General features: G+C 45.8%; 1 protein-coding gene across 1 annotated transcript in view; it reads right to left on the bottom strand.

Moving 5' to 3' along the window:
- LOC139547830 (ankyrin repeat domain-containing protein 13B-like) overlaps nt 1-20,424 on the bottom strand; it is a 38,806-nt gene that overhangs the window by 14,349 nt on the left and 4,033 nt on the right. Inside the window, exons 2-3 of the mRNA XM_071356946.1 lie at nt 13,998-14,133; nt 12,072-12,196 (exon numbers count right to left, since the gene is read on the bottom strand). Coding sequence (XP_071213047.1) covers nt 12,072-12,196; nt 13,998-14,133 — 261 coding nt within the window. The remainder of the gene's footprint in view (nt 1-12,071; nt 12,197-13,997; nt 14,134-20,424) is intronic.

A 20,424-nucleotide genomic window follows, 5' to 3' on the forward strand; every position in this document is an offset into this window, starting at 1 on the left:
ATTTCCTCAGTGAAAACAATGCACTGAGCAGATTTCAAATGGACTTTTTACCAAATTACCTTACGACAGACCACGTATTCACCCTGCACACCCTGCAAAACAAAGGCAAAGTCTTCTCGTGCTTTGTTGACTTCAAACAAGCTTTTGACTCAATTTGGCATGAGGGTCTGCTATACAAATTGAACGGAAAGTGTTGTTGGAGAATAAATATACAACATTATAAAATCCATGTACACAAACAACAAGTTTGTGTACATAACCCCGTCTTCCGGTTTGGAGCGTGCAGTCGCAATTCCGCTTCGCTCCACAGGTAGTTTTACCATTTTCATTTTCATTACAGTACAACGGTTTGATTTGTTTGATCTTAGCTAGCTACATAGCCGTCTTTGTATCAAAGATAATTGTGTAGTTATTGAGGTTCGCTGGCCAGCTATTTTCGTCGTAACATAACGTAGTCAACACTGCTAGCTAGCCAGCTAGCCACCGAATAGCAGCATAGCAGCACTGGACAAACGATTACATTACAACGGAACGACTTGATTAGTGTAGTGTTAGCTGGCTACATAGTTGTCTTTGCTATCTTTGTATCTAAGATAATTGTGTAGCTTAGAGTTGGTTAGAGTAATTATTCGGTTAACTAGCCAGCTATTTTCGTAACGTAACGTAGTCAACACTGCTAGCTAGCCAGCTAGCCACCGAATAGCAGCATAGCAGCACTGGAGAAACGATTACACTACAACGGAACGACTTGATTAGTGTAGTGTTAGCTGGCTACATAGTTGTCTTTGCTATCTTTGTATCTAAGATAATTGTGTAGCTTAGAGTTGGTTAGAGTAATTATTCGGTTAACTAGCCAGCTATTTTCGTCCGCCGCGCTGCGCTGCCGTCTCCTACCTAGTCAACACTGCTAGCTAACACTGCTAGCTAGCCAACTTCTACCGAATAGCAGCACTGTAGAAACTCACATTACAACTTACATTACAACGGAACGACTTGATTAGCGTAGTGTTAGCTAGCTACATAGTTGTCTTTGCTGTCCTTGTATCCAAGATAATTGTGTAGTTTTGAGAAATTGTCGAGGTTACCTAGCCAGTTAGAGGTTACCTAGCCAGCTACACGTTCAAACAAAGTCAACAACGCAGCCACTGCTAGCCAGCCTACTTCACCGCCAGCAGTACTATATCATTTTAGTCAATAAGATTTTATTTTATTTTTGCAACGTAAGCTTAACTTCCTGAACATTCGAGACGTGTAGTCCACTTGTCATTCTAATCTCCTTTGCATTAGCGTAGCCTCTTCTGTAGCCTGTCAACTATGTGTCTGTCTATCCCTCTTCTCTCCTCTCTGCACAGACCATACAAACGCTTCACACCGCGTGGCCGCTGCCATTCTAACCTGGTGGTTCCAGCGCGCACGACCCACGTGGAGTTCCAGGTCTCCGGCAGCCTCTGGAACTGCCGATCTGCGGCCAACAAGGCAGAGTTCATCTCAGCCTATGCGTCCCTCCAGTCCCTCGACTTCTTGGCACTGACGGAAACATGGATTACCACTGACAACACTGCTACTCCTACTGCTCTCGCCTCGTCTGCCCACGTGTTCTCGCACACCCCGAGAGCTTCTGGTCAGCGGGGCGGTGGCACTGGGATCCTCATCTCTCCCAAGTGGACATTCTCTCTTTCTCCCCTGACCCATCTGTCTATCGCCTCCTTTGAATTCCATGCTGTCACAGTTACCAGCCCTTTCAAGCTTAACATCCTTATCATTTATCGCCCTCCAGGTTCCCTTGGAGAGTTCATCAATGAGCTTGACGCCCTGATAAGTTCCTTTCCTGAGGATGGCTCACCTCTCACAGTTCTGGGTGACTTTAACCTCCCCACGTCTACCTTTGACTCATTCCTCTCTGCCTCCATCTTTCCACTCCTCTCCTCTTTTGACCTCACCCTCTCTCCTTCCCCCCCTACTCACAAGGCAGGCAATACGCTTGACCTCATCTTTACTAGATGCTGTTCTTCCACTAATCTCACTGCAACTCCCCTCCAAGTCTCCGACCACTACCTTGTATCCTTTTCCCTCTCATCTAACACTTCCCACACTGCCCCTACTCGGATGGTATCGCGCCGTCCCAACCTTCGCTCTCTCTCCCCCGCTACTCTCTCCTCTTCCATCCTATCATCTCTTCCCTCTGCTCAAACCTTCTCCAACCTATCTCCTGATTCTGCCTCCTCAACCCTCCTCTCCTCCCTTTCTGCATCCTTTGACTCTCTATGTCCCCTATCCTCCAGGCCGGCTCGGTCCTCCCCCCCTGCTCCGTGGCTCGACGACTCACTGCGAGCTCACAGAACAGGGCTCCGGGCAGCCGAGCGGAAATGGAGGAAAACTCGCCTCCCTGCGGACCTGGCATCCTTTCACTCCCTCCTCTCTACATTCTCCTCTTCTGTCTCTGCTGCTAAAGCCACTTTCTACCACTCTAAATTCCAAGCATCTGCCTCTAACCCTAGGAAGCTCTTTGCCACCTTCTCCTCCCTCCTGAATCCTCCTCCCCCTCCTCCCCCCTCCTCCCTCTCTGCGGATGACTTCGTCAACCATTTTGAAAAGAAGGTCGACGACATCCGATCCTCGTTTGCTAAGTCAAACGACACCGCTGGTTCTGCTCACACTGCCCTACCCTGTGCTTTGACCTCTTTCTCCCCTCTCTCTCCAGATGAAATCTCGCGTCTTGTGACGGCCGGCCGCCCAACAACCTGCCCGCTTGACCCTATCCCCTCCTCTCTTCTCCAGACCATTTCCGGAGACCTTCTCCCTTACCTCACCTCGCTCATCAACTCATCCTTGACCGCTGGCTACGTCCCTTCCGTCTTCAAGAGAGCGAGAGTTGCACCCCTTCTGAAAAAACCTACACTCGATCCCTCCGATGTCAACAACTACAGACCAGTATCCCTTCTTTCTTTTCTCTCCAAAACTCTTGAACGTGCCGTCCTTGGCCAGCTCTCCTGCTATCTCTCTCAGAATGACCTTCTTGATCCAAATCAGTCAGGTTTCAAGACTAGTCATTCAACTGAGACTGCTCTTCTCTGTGTCACGGAGGAGCTCCGCACTGCTAAAGCTAACTCTCTCTCCTCTGCTCTCATCCTTCTAGACCTATCGGCTGCCTTTGATACTGTGAACCATCAGATCCTCCTCTCCACCCTCTCCGAGCTGGGCATCTCCGGCGCGGCCCACGCTTGGATTGCGTCCTACCTGACAGGTCGCTCCTACCAGGTGGCGTGGCGAGAATCTGTCTCCGCACCACGTGCTCTCACCACTGGTGTCCCCCAGGGCTCTGTTCTAGGCCCTCTCCTATTCTCGCTATATACCAAGTCACTTGGCTCTGTCATATCCTCACATGGCCTCTCCTATCATTGCTATGCAGACGACACACAATTAATCTTCTCCTTTCCCCCCTCTGATAACCAGGTGGCGAATCGCATCTCTGCATGTCTGGCAGACATATCAGTGTGGATGACGGATCACCACCTCAAGCTGAACCTCGGCAAGACGGAGCTGCTCTTCCTCCCGGGGAAGGACTGCCCGTTCCATGATCTCGCCATCACGGTTGACAACTCCATTGTGTCCTCCTCCCAGAGCGCTAAGAACCTTGGCGTGATCCTGGACAACACCCTGTCGTTCTCAACTCACATCAAGGCGGTGACCCGTTCCTGTAGGTTCATGCTCTACAACATTCGCAGAGTACGACCCTGCCTCACACAGGAAGCGGCGCAGGTCCTAATCCAGGCACTTGTCATCTCCCGTCTGGATTACTGCAACTCGCTGTTGGCTGGGCTCCCTGCCTGTGCCATTAAACCCCTACAACTCATCCAGAACGCCGCAGCCCGTCTGGTGTTCAACCTTCCCAAGTTCTCTCACGTCACCCCGCTCCTCCGCTCTCTCCACTGGCTTCCAGTTGAAGCTCGCATCCGCTACAAGACCATGGTGCTTGCCTACGGAGCTGTGAGGGGAACGGCACCTCCGTACCTTCAGGCTCTGATCAGGCCCTACACCCAAACAAGGGCACTGCGTTCATCCACCTCTGGCCTGCTCGCCTCCCTACCTCTGAGGAAGTACAGTTCCCGCTCAGCCCAGTCAAAACTGTTCGCTGCTCTGGCACCCCACTGGTGGAACAAACTCCCTCACGACGCCAGGTCAGCGGAGTCAATCACCACCTTCCGGAGACACCTGAAACCCCACCTCTTTAAGGAATACCTAGGATAGGATAAAGTAATCCTTCTAACCCCCCCTCCCCCTTAAAAGAGTTAGATGCACTATTGTAAAGTGGTTGTTCCACTGGATATCATAAGGTGAATGCACCAATTTGTAAGTCGCTCTGGATAAGAGCGTCTGCTAAATGACTTAAATGTAAATGTAAGTGTGCGGTTAAAATTGGCAAAAAACACACATTTCTTTCCACAGGGACATGGGGTGAAACAGTGATGCAGCTTAAGCCCCACCCTCTTCAACATATATATCAACGAATTGGTGAGGGCACTAGAACAGTCTGCAGCACCCGGCCAAATGTTTACTGTTTGCTTATGATCTGGTGCTTCTGTACCCAACCAAGGAGGGCCTACAGCAGCACCTAGATCTTCTGCACAGATTCTATCAGAATATTTTTTGACATACCAATTAGGATCTGGCTAAAAAAATACTTGAATCAGTTATAGAACCCATTAATCTATGGTTGTGAGGTCTGGGGTCCGCTCACCAATTAAGAATTCACAAAATGGGACAAACACCAAATTGAGATGCATGCAGAATTCAGCAAAAGTATCCTCCGTGTACAACGTAAACCACCAAATAATGCATGTAGAGCAGAATTAGGCCGATACCCGCTAATTATCAAAATCCAGAAAAGAGCCTTTAAATTCTACAACCAAAAGGAAGCGATTCCCAAACTTTCCCCATCACCTACAAAGAGATGAACCTGGAGAAGAGTCCCCTAAGCAAGCTGGTCCTGGGGCTCTGTTCTCAAATACAATCAGAGCCCCAGGACAGCAACACAATTAGACCCAACCAAATCATGAGAAAACAAAATGTTTTACCTTTATTTAACTAGGCAAGTCAGTTAAGAACAAATTCTTATTTACAATGATGGCCTACCGGCGAACAGTGGGTTAACTGCCTTGTCCAGAGGCAGAACGACAGATTTGTTCCAGCAACCTTTCGGGGATTCGTTCCAGCAACCTTTCGGTTACTGGCCCAACGCTCTAACCACTAGGCTACCTGCCGCCCCATAATTACTTGACACACTGGAAAGAATTAACAAAAAAACTTTGCGAACTAGAATGCTATTTGACCCTAAACAGAGAGTCCACAGTGGCAGAATACCTGACCACTGTGACTAACCCAAACTTATTAAGGAAAGCTTTGACTATGTACACACTCAGTGAGCATAGCCTTGCTATTGAGAAAGGCCGTCGTGGGCAGACCTGGCCCTCAAGAGAAGACAGGCTATGTGCACACTGCCCACAAAATGAGGTGGAAACTGTGTGAGTTTAATATTTACTTTTATTTGTCCATTTCACTTGTTTTGGCAATGTAAACATATGTTTCCCATGCCAATAAAGCCCCTTGAATTGAATGGAATTGAGAGAGAGAGAGAGAGAGAGAGAAAAGGGAGAGACACCCATACACACACAACAGACACACAGAACAGGGACAAGAGAGTGAGAAAGGAAGACACCACAGGAAAAAAAGAGAGAAAGAGAGTCATTTTGTTGGCGTGGCCAGGAACAAAGGACTGTAGCTGTTCCAATCCCATCCCAGGGCTGGTGGTGAGACAGAGACAGATGTGGAGGAGGCGGGATTAATAGAGCTAGTGGGGGGAGTGCAGCGTTCTGGACTTGGGAGGGAGAGAGAAAGAGAGAGGGGTGAGGAAAGGGGTCCACATCAATCATAAACTGTATCCGTACCCATTGGATATCTGTATCCGTACACATTGGATATCTGTATCCGTACCCATTGGATATCTGTATCCGTACACATTGGATATCTGTATCCGTACACATTGGATATCTGTATCCGTACACATTGGATATCTGTATCCGTACCCATTGGATATCTGTATCCGTACACATTGGATATCTGTATCCGTACACATTGGATATCTGTATCCGTACCCATTGGATATCTGTATCCGTACCCATTGGATATCTGTATCCGTACACATTGGATATCTGTATCCGTACACATTGGATATCTGTATCCGTACCCATTGGATATCTGTATCCGTACACATTGGATATCTGTATCCGTTCACATTGGATATCTGTATCCGTACCCATTGGATATCTGTATCCGTACACATTGGATATCTGTATCCGTACCCATTGGATATCTGTATCCGTACACATTGGATATCTGTATCCGTACACATTGGATATCTGTATCCGTACCCATTGGATATCTGTATCTGTACACATTGGATATCTGTATCCGTACACATTGGATATCTGTATCCGTACCCATTGGATATCTGTATCCGTACCCATTGGATATCTGTATCCGTACACATTGGATATCTGTATCCGTACACATTGGATATCTGTATCCGTACCCATTGGATATCTGTATCCGTACACATTGGATATCTGTATCCGTTCACATTGGATATCTGTATCCGTACCCATTGGATATCTGTATCCGTACCCATTGGATATCTGTATCCGTTCACATTGGATATCTGTATCCGTTCACATTGGATATCTGTATCCGTACCCATTGGATATCTGTATCCGTACACATTGGATATCTGTATCCGTACACATTGGATATCTGTATCCGTTCACATTGGATATCTGTATCCGTACCCATTGGATATCTGTATCCGTACCCATTGGATATCTGTATCCGTTCACATTGGATATCTGTATCCGTTCACATTGGATATCTGTATCCGTTCACATTGGATATCTGTATCCGTACCCATTGGATATCTGTATCCGTACACATTGGATATCTGTATCCGTACACATTGGATATCTGTATCCGTTCACATTGGATATCTGTATCCGTTCACATTGGATATCTGTATCCGTACACATTAGATATCTGTATCCGTTCACATTGGATATCTGTATCCGTACACATTAGATATCTGTAGCTGTTCACATTGGATATCTGTATCCGTACACATTAGATAGCTGTATGCGTACCTATTAGATGCAGTAATCACAATGTAGTGGCTATATCCAGGAAAGCCAAAATTCCAAAAGCTGGGCCTAAAATAGTATATATTTTGCTGTGACTCTTATGTGGATGATGTAAAAAAAATATTTTTACATCATATTTATGGTTGAAAGAAATGGGGCAAAAGGAGTGGCTGATAAGTCTGGCTGCACTTCTGACTTGCTGCAAATTGAGAAATTATGTAACTAAACTCAACAAAAAGAAAACTGTATTATGAAGCCAAGATTGATGAACTTTGGAGTACTTTAAATATTACTTTAAATTAAATTATGGGCAGAAAGACAAATTCAACTCCATCTTTCATGGAATCATATGGCTTATTCATCAGAAAAACATTTGATGTTGCCAATTATTTTAATGATTACTTAATTGGCAAAGTGGGAAAACTTAGACAGGAAATGCCAACAACGAAGAGTGAACCATCGTATTCATAAATTTAAAAAATCTAAAAGTTAGTGTGGGAAATGGAGATATATTTTTTACAAACCTCCTGGCATTGACAACTTAGATGGAAAGCTACTGAAGATGGTAGCTGACTCAATGGCCACTCCTATCTATCATATCTTTAATTTGAGTCTAGGGGAGAAGGTGTTTGTCCTCAGGCCTGGAGGGAAGCCAAAGTCCTACATAAAGTAGCCTTTACGGGTTCTATCAGCTTGCTGCCAGCTCTTAGCAAACTGTTGGAAAAAATGATGTTCGACCAAATACAATGCTATTTCTCTGTAAACAAGTTGACAACAGCATGCTCATAGAGAAGGGCACTCAACACGTACTGCAATGACACAAATGACTGATGATTGATTGACAGAAATTGATCAGAAGATTGTGGGAGCTGTACCGTTAGATTTCAGTGCAGCCTTTGATATTATTATCTTTTTAAAAACTATTTTCTACATTGTAGAATAATAGTGAAGACATCAAAACTATTAAATAACACATATGGAATCATGTAGTAACCAAAAAAAGTGTTAAACAAATCAACATATATTTTATATTTGAGATTCTTCAAAGTAGACACAGAGCAGACACAGAGCAGGGCTATAGGCTCTACAGTGAAATAAGACAGTAATCACTAACCAGGACAGTAATGGACAAGGCATATTGATATTAGGGAGAGGCATGCGTAGCCAAGTGATCGTATGGGTCCAGTGAGTGGTTGGGCTGGCTGGGGACACGGCGATTCAGACAGTTAGCAGGCCGGTGCTAGCAAGCTAGCAGTTAGCAGGCCGGGGCTAGCAAGCTAGCTAAAGTGCCTTAGAGGGACGTCGCGATGGGGGAAAAGTCTGTTTTTGCCTCCTCGTGCGGTGACGTCGATAGACCAGTCGTGGAATTAGTAGGGTTCCAAGTAGCAGAGGGGTCCAACTCCAATTGGCAACATGGGTATAGTGGATCAGCTAACAGTCCAATATGCTATAGATAGCTAGCAGGCCACGGTTAGCAGAATGGGCCTTCAGGGGACATCGCACCTGAGGGGCCTGTTGGGATCCTCGGGCAGATTATGTCGGTATTCCAGTCATGAAGGATCGGCGGGGTTCCGTGCCCCGTACCAGCAGTAGAAGGGGTCCGGATATTGTAGCCGAGGAGTGGACTTTAGGAGTAGCCCAGGAGCCCTAGCCGGGAGATGGGTCTAGCATGGGATAGCCCCAGGCTAGTTGGTGCTTGCTACGGGACGGAAACGTTAGCCAGGAGTAGTCAACCCGGGTTGCGGGTTAGCTAGCTGCGATGATCCAGATGAAAGGGTTCAGAGTTTGCGGTAGGAATCCGGGGATATGGAGAGAAAAATAGATCCGGTATGCTCTGGGTTGAAACGCGTTGTACGAACTGGCGAGAGCTTTCCGATCTAAAGGTTAGCTGACTGATAGCTGGTAGCTAGTTAGCTAGCTAGCTTCAGTTGAGGTATTCCAGTTCGGAGGTAAATAGAAATACTTTAGGAAAAAAACAGATCCACACCACGTTGGGTGAGGCGGGTTGCAGAGGAGTATTTTGAAGTTGAGGTTTAGGAAAAATATTAAAAAGAATGCGAAGAAAAAATATATACATGGGACGAGACAAGACAAAGACAAAGACGTCTGACTGCTACGCCATCTTGGATAGGGGGGTATACAGAAGATAGCCCTATTTGGAAAAAAATAAGTCCATATTATGGCAAGAACAGCTCAGATAAACAAAGAGAAATGACAGTCCATGATTACTTTAAGACATGAAGGTCAGTCAATCCGGAAAATTTCAATAACTTTGAAAGTTTCTTCAAGTGCAGTTGCAAAAACCATCAAGCACTATGATGAAACTGGCTCTCATGAGGACCGCCACCAGAAAGGAAGACCCAGAGTTACCTCTGCTGCAGAGGATAAGTTCATTAGAGTTACCAGCCTCAGAAATTGCAGCCCAAATAAATGGTTCACAGAGTTCAAGTAACAGACACATCTCAACATCAACTGTTCAGAGGAGACTGCGTGAATCAGGCCTTCATGGTCAAATTGCTGCAAAGAAAGGAAGAAGGAAGAAAAAGGAAGAAATTCCTTCAAGTCTGTTGGAAAAATATTCCAGGTGAAGCTGGTTGTGAGAATGTCAAGAGTGTGCAAAGCTGTTATCAAGGCAAAGGGTGGTTACGTTGAATAATCTCAAATATAAAAAAAATAAAAACAGGCTCAAAATGGCCAGAAACAAAGACTTTCTTCTGAAACTCGTCAGTCTATTCTTGTTCTGAGAGATGAAGGCTATTCCATGCGAGACATTGCCAAGAAACTGAAGATCTCGTACAACGCTGTGTACTACTCCCTTCACAGAATAGCGCAAACTGGCTCTAACCAGAACAGAAAGAGGAGTGGGAGGCCCCAGTGCACAACTGAGCAAGAGGACTCCTGTCTCAGCCTCCAGTATTTATGCTGGAGTAGTTTATGTGTCGGGGGCTAGGGTCAGTCTGTTATATCTGGAGTATTTCTTCTGTCTTATCTGGTGTCCTGTGTGAATTTAAGTATGCTCTCTCTAATTCTCTTTCTTTCTCTTTCTCGGAGGACCTGAGCCCTAGGACCATACCTCAGGACTACCTGGCCTGATGACTCCTTGCTGTCCCCAGTCCACCTGGCCGTGCTGCTGCTCCAGTTTCAACTGTTCTGCCTGCGGCTATGGAACCCTGACCTGTTCACCGGACGTGCTACCTGTCCCTGACCTGCTGTTTTCAACTCTCTAGTGACAGCAGGAGCGGTAGAGATACTCTCAATGATCGGCTATGAAAAGCCAACTGACATTTACTCCTGAGGTGCTGACCTGTTGCACCTGATTATTATTATTTGACCCTGCTGGTCATCTATGAACATTTGAACATCTTGGCCATGTTCTGTTATAATCTCCACCCAGCACAGCCAGAAGAGGACTGGCCACCCCTCATAGCCTGGTTCCTCTCTAGGTGTCTTCCTAGGTTCTGGCCTTTCTAGGGAGTCTTTCCTAGCCACCGTGCTTCTACACCTGCATTGCTTGCTGTTTGGGGTTTTAGGCTGGGTTTCTGTACAGCACTTTGAGATATCAGCTGATGTAAGAAGGGCTTTATAAATAAATTTGATTTGATTTGAGTACAAGTACATTAGTGTCTAGTTTGAGAAACAGACGCCTCACAAGTCCTCAACTGGCAGCTTCATTAAATAGTACCCGCAAAACTGTCAATGGCGTGCGTACTGGGAGTGGAGTCAGGTGCAGGAGAGCAGAGAGTTGTGAACAGGCGCACACTTTATTTAGGCAGGAGAAACCCACAGACGGACGCCACTGCGTCGAAACCTCCAGCCAATGCAAAAGTGCAAACGCGCAAACAGTCACAATAATATGTACAAACAAATAAACATACCTCGTGAAATAAAACACGGAATAAACGCATACCAGTATAGCGCGTCAACACAGACACGTAACACAAAACAATCTCACACAAAGACATGAGGGGGAACAGAGGAATAAATACATGTAGTGTGATTGGGGAATGAAAACCAGGTGTGCAGGGAACAAGACAAAACAAATGGATAAATGAAAAATGGAGCGGAGATGGCAAGGAAAGGGGCCGACTTCGGCGGAAGTCGTGACAAAAACACCAGTCTCAACGTCAACAGTGAAGAGGCGACTCCGGGATGCTGGCCTTCTAGGCAGAGATCCTCTGTCCAGTGTCTGTGTTCTTTTTCCCATTTTAATATTTTATTTTTATTGGCCAGTCTGAGATATGGCTTTTTCTTTGCAACTCTACAACTCCGAACAACATACCAAATACCACAAATAAACAATAGGAGGGATGTGGCTCAGGGAGAGGAGAGATCTGGCAGCAGATACTGCAGTTTGATGACTGTCTAGCGACAGTAAAGCAGTGGTTGTGTGGCTGAATTATGTTTTTAAATGGTCAATTAAATCAAAGAAAACAGTAAGGGGTGGTTTACCGGACACAGATCCAGGACTAGGCTTAATCTGTGTCCGGGAACCACCCCGTAGACTAGCTGGGAACTAGTGCACTGTAAAAAACATATATACACCCACAAATCTAGTTGTTTCAGCTAATTACTATAAAGTCAGTGGTTCCACAACCATTTTTTTGTTTACTCAACTTTTCTGTTCAAATGTTATCCGAAAAATAAAAAATGTTTGCCCGAACATGAGAATTGGTGTTTGCTCAACCTGAAAAGTTGAGTAAACAAAAAAAAAGGGCTGTGGAATCAGTTACTTAATAATATTTAGTTGAAACAGCTTGATACTTTTTTTTTTTTACAGTATGGTTCAATAAGTCTAGTGCTAACACAAAATATATCTTCAAGTGTTTCCTAAATGTCTGTAGTTTGGTGTTGTGCTCTGTACTTGTGTTCAGTGTCAGCGCCTCTCACCTGGTGCAGTCTCTCCAGGAGGACAGGGATTCCCGCCAGTCTCTTAGTGGTCCGCTGGTAGTCACGGTAATGCAGAACTAGGCGCACCAGCTCTGGGTCTCGTGTGCTGACTGCTTCCTGGAGCACTATGGGAGAGAGAAAGACAATCTTCACCTTACATATAGACACACACTCAGTGGCCAATTTATTAGGTACACCACCACGTTCACAAATTTGGTTCGCAACTACAGACAGTGGTCACGTGGCCGTAGCTTGCTGTATAAAGCAGGCATACAGGCATTCAGTTAGTGTTGGAACATTATACCGTGGGACATTAGAATGGGCAAAACTAGTTTGCTAAGCAACTTCGAGCGTTGTAGACTTGCCGGTGGCAGGGGCGCCGGTTCCAGTATCTCAGAAACGGCCGGCCTCCTGGGCTTTTCACGCACGACAGTGTCTTGGGTTTATCAAGAGTGGTACGACAAACAAAAAACATCCAGTCAGCGGCTGTCCTGTGGGCGAAAACAGCTTGTTGACGAGAGGTAGAAGGAGAATGGAAAGAATGGTGCAAGCTAACAGGCGGGCCAGACAGGCAAATAACGGCACAGTACAACAGTGGTGTGCAGAACGGCATCTCAGAATGCACAACTCGTCGGTCCTTGTCACGGACGGCCTATTGCAGCAGACGAAAACACCAGGTTCCCCTCCTATTAGCTAAAAAGAAGAAGAAGCGGCTCCAGAGGGAAATGCGATCACCAACACTAGACAATTGAGGAGTGGAAAAACATTGCCTGGTCCGACGAATCCCAGTTCCTGTTGCGTCATGCTGAGAGCAGTCAGGATTTGGCGTAAGCAGCATGAGTCCATGGCCCCATCCTGCCTGGTGTCAACGGTACAGGCTGGTGGCAGTAGTTTAATGGTGTGAGGAATGTTTGATACCCTTGATACCAATTGAGCAACGTTTCCATGCCCTGAAGAATTCAGGCTGTACGGCCCAGTACTTGATGGGTGTACCTAATAAACTGTCTAGTGAGTGTATGCTGTACTGTGCTGTGTTACTCTGAACTATGCTACGTTGTGCTATACAGCAGAGCAACGTTTTTGGGGCTCCCGAGTGGCGCAGTGGTCTAAGGCACTGCTTCTCAGTGCAAGAGGCGTCACTGCAGTCCCTGGTTTGAATCCAGTCTGCATCACATCCGGCCGTGATTGAGATCCTATAGGGCGGTGCACAATTGGCCCAGTGTCGCCTGGGTTTGGCCGAGGTAGGCCGTCATTGTAAATAAGAATTTGTTTTTAACTGACTTGCCTAGTTAAATAAAATCTTTAAAAAATACACTATACAATACAGGTCCCTTCCCAGTGCCCAGTCCACAATCAACTCTCTAAGGAAACTCTGCCTAACCTACCAAATCAATTTCAATTTCTTTTTAAATTATCAACAAGTGCATTTAAAAGCAAGTGTGCCTAATTACTTGATTAGATCTATCCACAACGGCCATTTGTCTCACCATCAATCCACAAACAAATGGTTCCTATTCGTAGAATCCAATCCCCTCAATCTATTTCTATATAGATTCTATACAGTATATCCTTCCAGCCTTTAATGGTGAGTCACTATTAGACTCCTCCTAGCCAATTTATCTACGTATGCTTTCACACTACACATGCCTGTTGTGTTCTATTGATGATTCTGCCCCCAAAAAATATTTCCACTTGAGGGATGATAAAGTTTTCTACCGATACTAGTACTACTCCTACTGCTACTACTACCAATACTACTACTTCTATTACTACTACCACTATTACTATCAGTACTACAAGTACTACTCCTACTGCTACTACTACTACTATTACTAATACTACTACTTCTATTACTATCAGTACTACTCCTACTGCTACTACTACTATCAGTACTACTACTCCTACTCCTACCCCTCTCTGTCTCACCTGTCCATCCGTTGCGGTTCTCCTTGCTGACGTCGGCACCATGTTGGAGGAGCAAGCGGGCACAGTCCAGGTGACCCAGAGTGACAGCCAGGTGGAGGGGGGTCCGACCCCGGGGGTCCAGGGTCTCCACATCCACCTGAGGGGGGAAGAGGAGAGAAGTGGGTTCATTGTATGGCATGGTGCTCATCTGGCAAAAAGAGAGATAAAAATAGAGAGAGAGAGAGAGGGTGGAGGAGGTGTGGAGGAGAGAGTGATGGAAGGAGAAGAGACAGGTGATAATTGAGCTATCACATCCTCACATGACTGGCACGCCAGTGTTCTAGATGGGTCGGCTTTATATAGTGAGTTACACTACAAGTGTCTCGATGTAACGTCTCTGTCATTCTCGAGAGTTGATCTCTCTCTCTGTCTCTGTCTCTTCCTGCCTCAGTTTTGATACAGTAGCTATCATAGTCTAGTAGCCTACTGGAGTGTGTTTGATGTAGTCTCTCTGCTCTGCAGTCTAGTTGGTCTAAATCAGCAAGTCTCTATGTTGATAAATCTGATCTCTGGCCTGTGATTAAAAAAGGTTCATTCGAGCTCCTGGCAGGATCCAAGGTCAAGAACAAACCAACCACGTGCTGGCATCCTAATGAGGGAGGCTGATAGAGGACGACTGGGGTTACGTCCCAAATGGCACATTATTCCTTCGATTGTGGTCTACTTTTGACCCGAGCCCTGTGGTGTCCCTGGTCAAAGTAGTGTACTATAAAGGGAATAGGGTGCCATTTGGGATGCAAACAAGGAGCCGCACTGAGGAATCAGAATCTGCGTAACTGGCGGATGTGGAAAATGTATAGATGAAATGATAGCGCGTGGAAATGGATGGATAAAGCTTGCTGTTGTGAGGGGAGGAGCGGTTGTAACAGTGAATAAGCGGAATTGCTTTATGGTACATTTCCATCCGAGCTTCGCGTCTATTCATATTTGCATTGGAAATGTTTCAAAATCACAAAGCACACACACTGTTGTGTTGTGTGAGGGCTTGTGTTTTGGTTCACGTGTGCCCCAGTGCAGGTCAGTGCAGCCCTGGCAGTTGGTGTTGGTGTGTCGAGTGTACTTTGCAGTGTGTTATTGTCGAGTGTGTTGTACAGTACATCAGAGGGATGCTGCTGGGTTGTTTTTCACCAGGAGCAGCCTCCCTCCTCCCACGTGGAGCCTCCTCATCTCCCCTGCTGCTCTCCCTCTCTCTCCAGGGGCCTCCCGGGGGCCACGCCCTGCTCTGTAATTAGCAAGCCCAGCATTAGCGTTAGTGATGCCACTGCTTGATCGTAAGCAACAACTGAGGCTCCTAATCCCAAAGGGGGGGGGGGGGGGGGGCGCCGGAGAGAAGAAGAGGAATGGAACGGCAGCAAAACAGAAAGAGGAATCCACACAGGCACTGTCGGAGGTGAAGGGTGAGGTGTGGAGGGAATAGAGGGAGGGAATAGAGGTGTATCACTATAGCAACCAAGGGATGAGAAGAAGAGGCGGGAGAGAGGGAGAAGGAGGAGGAAGGTGTGCTATGCGTTGGAGCAGACAGGGCTGGTTGAGTGGCGGCAACTGCTCTGTGAAATAGAGAGGGTGGTGGTGGCGTAGGCTGTGTGTGTACTGAATAATGGGTAGTGAGTGATTGATGTCAGAGTAGCTTTGTAGGGCCCTCCAAGTAGCCCTGGGGATGACACCATCAAACCCCTACAACTCATCCAGAACGCCGCAGCCCGTCTGGTGTTCAACCTTCCCAAGTTCTCTCACGTCACCCCGCTCCTCCGCTCTCTCCACTGGCTTCCAGTTGAAGCTCGCATCCGCTACAAGACCATGGTGCTTGCCTACGGAGCTGTGAGGGGAACGGCACCTCAGTACCTTCAGGCTCTGATCAGGCCCTACACCCAAACAAGGGCTCTGCGTTCATCCACCTCTGGCCTGCTCGCCTCCCTACCACTGAGGAAGTACAGTTCCCGCTCAGCCCAGTCAAAACTGTTCGCTGCTCTGGCACCCCAATGGTGGAACAAACTCCCTCACGACGCCAGGACAGCGGAGTCAATCACCACCTTCCGGAGACACCTGAAACCCCACCTCTTCAAGGAATACCTAGGATAAAGCAATCCTTCTGCCCCCCCCCCCCCCCCCCCCTTAAAAGATTTAGATGCACTATTGTAAAGTGGCTGTTCCACTGGATGTCATTAGGTGAATGCACCAATTTGTAAGTCGCTCTGGATAAGAGCGTCTGCTAAATGACTTAAATGTAATGTAAATGAAAGAGGGAAAGAGAGAGAGAAAGAGGGAAAGAGAGAGAGAATGGATGGATGGAAAAAGGATAAGAAAGATGGAGTGACACTGGCAGATAACAGTGAAAAGTACATCAACAGCAAGAGCAAAGCAGCAAGAAATGGTGGTAGTATTCTGATTATTTGAGGGGACTATTGTAACGATTGTTGTCTAACTAGGCTCGTGTGTTGGACCAGTAGTTAGCAAGATTGCCTACAGGCTGGGAGGCCCGGGTTCAAAAGCCACAAGGCGAGTTGCACTGACACCATTCGTTACAATATTTAAGTGATAATGCCCGAGAAGCTGGTGTTTGGAGGATATATTGGCACAGGTGTTAGGCCCAAGATGAAGTTCGAGGGCATTATCACATTATCACCAGCTTCGAGGGCATTTACACTTTTATACAACGGCTTTAACAATGATTTATATATTTTCATTAAAAACGTTATTTTGATGAATTCATTCATACTATTTCATCCTTCCACGAGATATAGTCCCCACGCAAATCTAGGGTTGCTACCCAAGCCGGATGGTCGTTTGTTCTATCGGTTCAGTTGCCAGAGACGCGACCCAGTCTTTAAGTCTTTTTGTTCTATATCTATGGACGCGACCCAGTCGTTCATTCTAAATGTTCTTATCCCTTGCTTGCTAGCTAGCCATCTACAGCTAACTTACTGTCATGTCAAACAGTGCAGCCAGAATAACAGCAAAGTAGCTGCATTTGCGTTTGTTTAAGCTGTTTTCTAGTGACCTTTATTTGGATACATCCACAATAAATGATGTGTGATTTCGCCTGGTATAGAAAATGTGCTCTCTCGTCAGGACACTGTTGTTCAGAGGAGCTAGCCAACAACACAGCGAACACAATCATTTCAAACTGAAGCTGGAAAGACTGCAAACTAGCTGCACTTTGTTTCGTTTGACCTGTTTTCTATACAGTACATTCATTGAAATGATGCTGATTCATGATTTTTACATTTACATTTTAAGTCATTTAGCAGACGCTCTTATCCAGAGCGACTTACAAATTGCGACTTACAAATTGGAAAGTTCATACATATTCATCCTGGTCCCCCCGTGGGGAATGAACCCACAACCCTGGCGTTGCAAGCGCCATGCTCTACCAACTGAGCCACACGGGACCACGACTTCGACCACGACTTCGACTGGCTGACAAAAGCTGCCTGCCTGTCTTGTCCCGACTCCCGACACGTTCATTATTATGGGACAGCAGGAGATCGAATTTGAATATTGAAACAATGTTGCAAATGTCGTCTAGAAAGACAGCAAGAATTATACAAATATCCGCTGTTGAAAACTAAATGTTAGTCTAAAAGAAATGTGAGATAATGTCTAGATGTTTTTATAGTGAAGATCAAGTTTATAAATTGGCTGGCTGGGCTGATGAGACAATGGATTGTGAAGTCAGATGGAACAGAGTAAATAGGCATTTTAACGTCATAGATTAATCGGTGGTAACTTGTGGAATAGACACCGGCTGGAATGTGGTTTTAACCAATCAGAATTCAGGATTAGACCCACCCGTTGTATAAAGCTAAATAAGTATGAGAGCAAAGAGCCTTCTAAAAAGGCTTGACTATGAGGCGGAGAGGTGTGGTAAGGGAGAGAATAGAGAGGGAGTGTTCAGGAAACTCCTATTGTTTAAGACAAGTGGCCCCCATTGACTAATCAGACTGGGTCAGTCTGTTATTTTGACACCATTGAGACACTCAAATAGAAACACAACAGCAGCCACTTTACCACACAAACAAACACGCAATCACAAGTCCTCTCTCTCTATCCGTTCAGTAAAATTTGACATTTAAAAAATATATATATATTAAAAAGGGAAACCACTCTTGACAATAACACTCATTATTGGTCAGTTACGGTATAGAACTGACACGCTAAACCAATACACTCAAATGTAACACTTTTCTGCTGTGGTACACAGACACATGTCACCTCCGAGTCCACACCTCCTCATTCTCACGTCTTCACACTAGTGCACACATTAACCCTGAAACACAGTGGCACACTTACTCATTCACATGTGAACAATGTGGTTCTGACCAACAAACAGCCCACAAATAGAGCCCCACTATCTAACACACAAACACATACAGACCCACACACCCCACACTCACAGGCCAGGCATTAGCTAAAGTCTCAGTACAGGTGCTGATTTAGGATCAGTTTAGCCTTTTAGATCATAATGAATACTATGAAATACACCTGGATGGGACCTTACCACAGATCAGCACTCCTACTCGGAGGCACTTACAGAATCAACTGGCCCAGGTAGTTATAGTAAGGATATTATGTCATACTGGGTCTTCCCATTCTCTCTGCTCATCCTCATCATCCACTGACTGCCTCGTAGTGCCTGCTCTCTCACTTTCTCATTGGCTCCATCCATCCTTCATCCTTCCGTCCCTCCCTTGGTCCTCCCCTCTCTCTCTCCCTCCATCCTTCCTTCCTTCCATCCCTCCCTTGGTCCTCCCCTCTCTCCCTCTCAGTGGAAACTGCATAATTGATAGACATCTCTGTCTGGACTATCTACTCCTGTACTCTCTCTGCTTCGCCTTAATGTTCTCTGGCAGCTACTTAAACCAACATCAATCTTTCATTGGGAGACCAAAATATGTTTGTGGTGGGTGGAGGATGCATGCATGAGAATCATATGTGTGCTCATTGGGAGGGGAGGGGGGATCAACTTGTCCCCCTTATTTTCAGTGTTACCCTCTTTCAATTCGGGGGTTAACATGTACAACTGTGATTGATCCATTTTCAATATGCGTAGGAGAGTTATAGCCTAGTTATAGCCAAACGTTACACATGCGCTTGGGATAATGTATCTTTATGCAGTCATTCTCTATGTGAGTGTGTGGTGTAAGTGGGGCATATACCGATGAGACCACACCATCAGATGCATGTGTGTGATCGACCTATAAATATCTCAAAATAACTCAATATCATTACCATCCCTCTATCACCAAATGCAGGGCAGAGACAGAAAAAGAGGCCAGAGCAGGAGTGAGTAGTTGGAGCCTGAGAGTCTGAACCCAGTAAATTTGAGCGAGAGGGACGGCTGGACGGAGACAAGATGAAAGCAGCAGAGGGACTGAGGGAGGATGGAGGAGGATGGAGCTGGGTGAAATAACTCTTCCTTGGTCAGTGAACCTGTCACAGGCAGGGCGGGGAGAGATGTGGGTCTCTCCCTCCTCCTCACTCCTGCTCCTCGATAACAGACGTGACTTGTGCGATGCAGTACCTCAGACAGCACTAGTCTCTGATACATGTCCGACTGAAGAGACTCCAACACTCTCACACTAAAGAATGGGGGTGAAATGATCACCTAGACATTTATACTTGGGATAATATTCAAACCAATGGAAAACCAGTAGGCTACAGCCTTTAGTGTTGAATCACCACTAAACCTCACAATCCATCTATTGATGTTTTCACACTTGTGTTAGCGTTTTAAACCAATGTCAAACCACCATTATGCTACAAGTTTCACTGTTAAATCACTAAAACTTTGAAGATGCATTATATTGGCAACATGTCTCGTAACCATTGTTGTCACTTGTCAGGCCACCATAAGACTAATGTAATAACATGCATTACTTTGCTCAACGATAGGAGACAGCAGATGGTATTCTGTGTGAAGGGAGGAGGAAGTTGTGAATAGAGAAACAGCGGATAGAGGAAGGTCCCCCACAATGCAAAGTGAGGAGGAACCTATTATCTCTAAAGGTAGGAACTTCACATTTGTTCTCATGCACGGAAAAGAAGATGAAAATACCCTGGATTTGCATAATCAAATGACAACAAGATGACGCGGTTAAGCAAACATCAATACAAAATGTCGGAACAAAAACTGGACTGTCTTATGGGCTGTGTGTTTCAGGAAACAACAACATGACTATTGTGGAACAACTCTTTCCATGTCTGATGGTTGATATAGATTAGGATATCACAAACAATGCTTGTGAACTGGGGAGAATTGCAGGTTGAATTCAGTACTAACCTCAGTTTTATGCATAGCTATTTACAACAGGTGTGTGTCTTTGTGTGTGTGTGTGTCTTTGTGTGTGTGTGTGTGTGTGTGTGTGTGTGTGTGTGTGTGTGTGTGTGT

The sequence above is a fragment of the Salvelinus alpinus genome, chromosome 21 (genome assembly GCF_045679555.1).
Source record: "Salvelinus alpinus chromosome 21, SLU_Salpinus.1, whole genome shotgun sequence".
Lineage (NCBI taxonomy): Eukaryota > Metazoa > Chordata > Actinopteri > Salmoniformes > Salmonidae > Salvelinus > Salvelinus alpinus.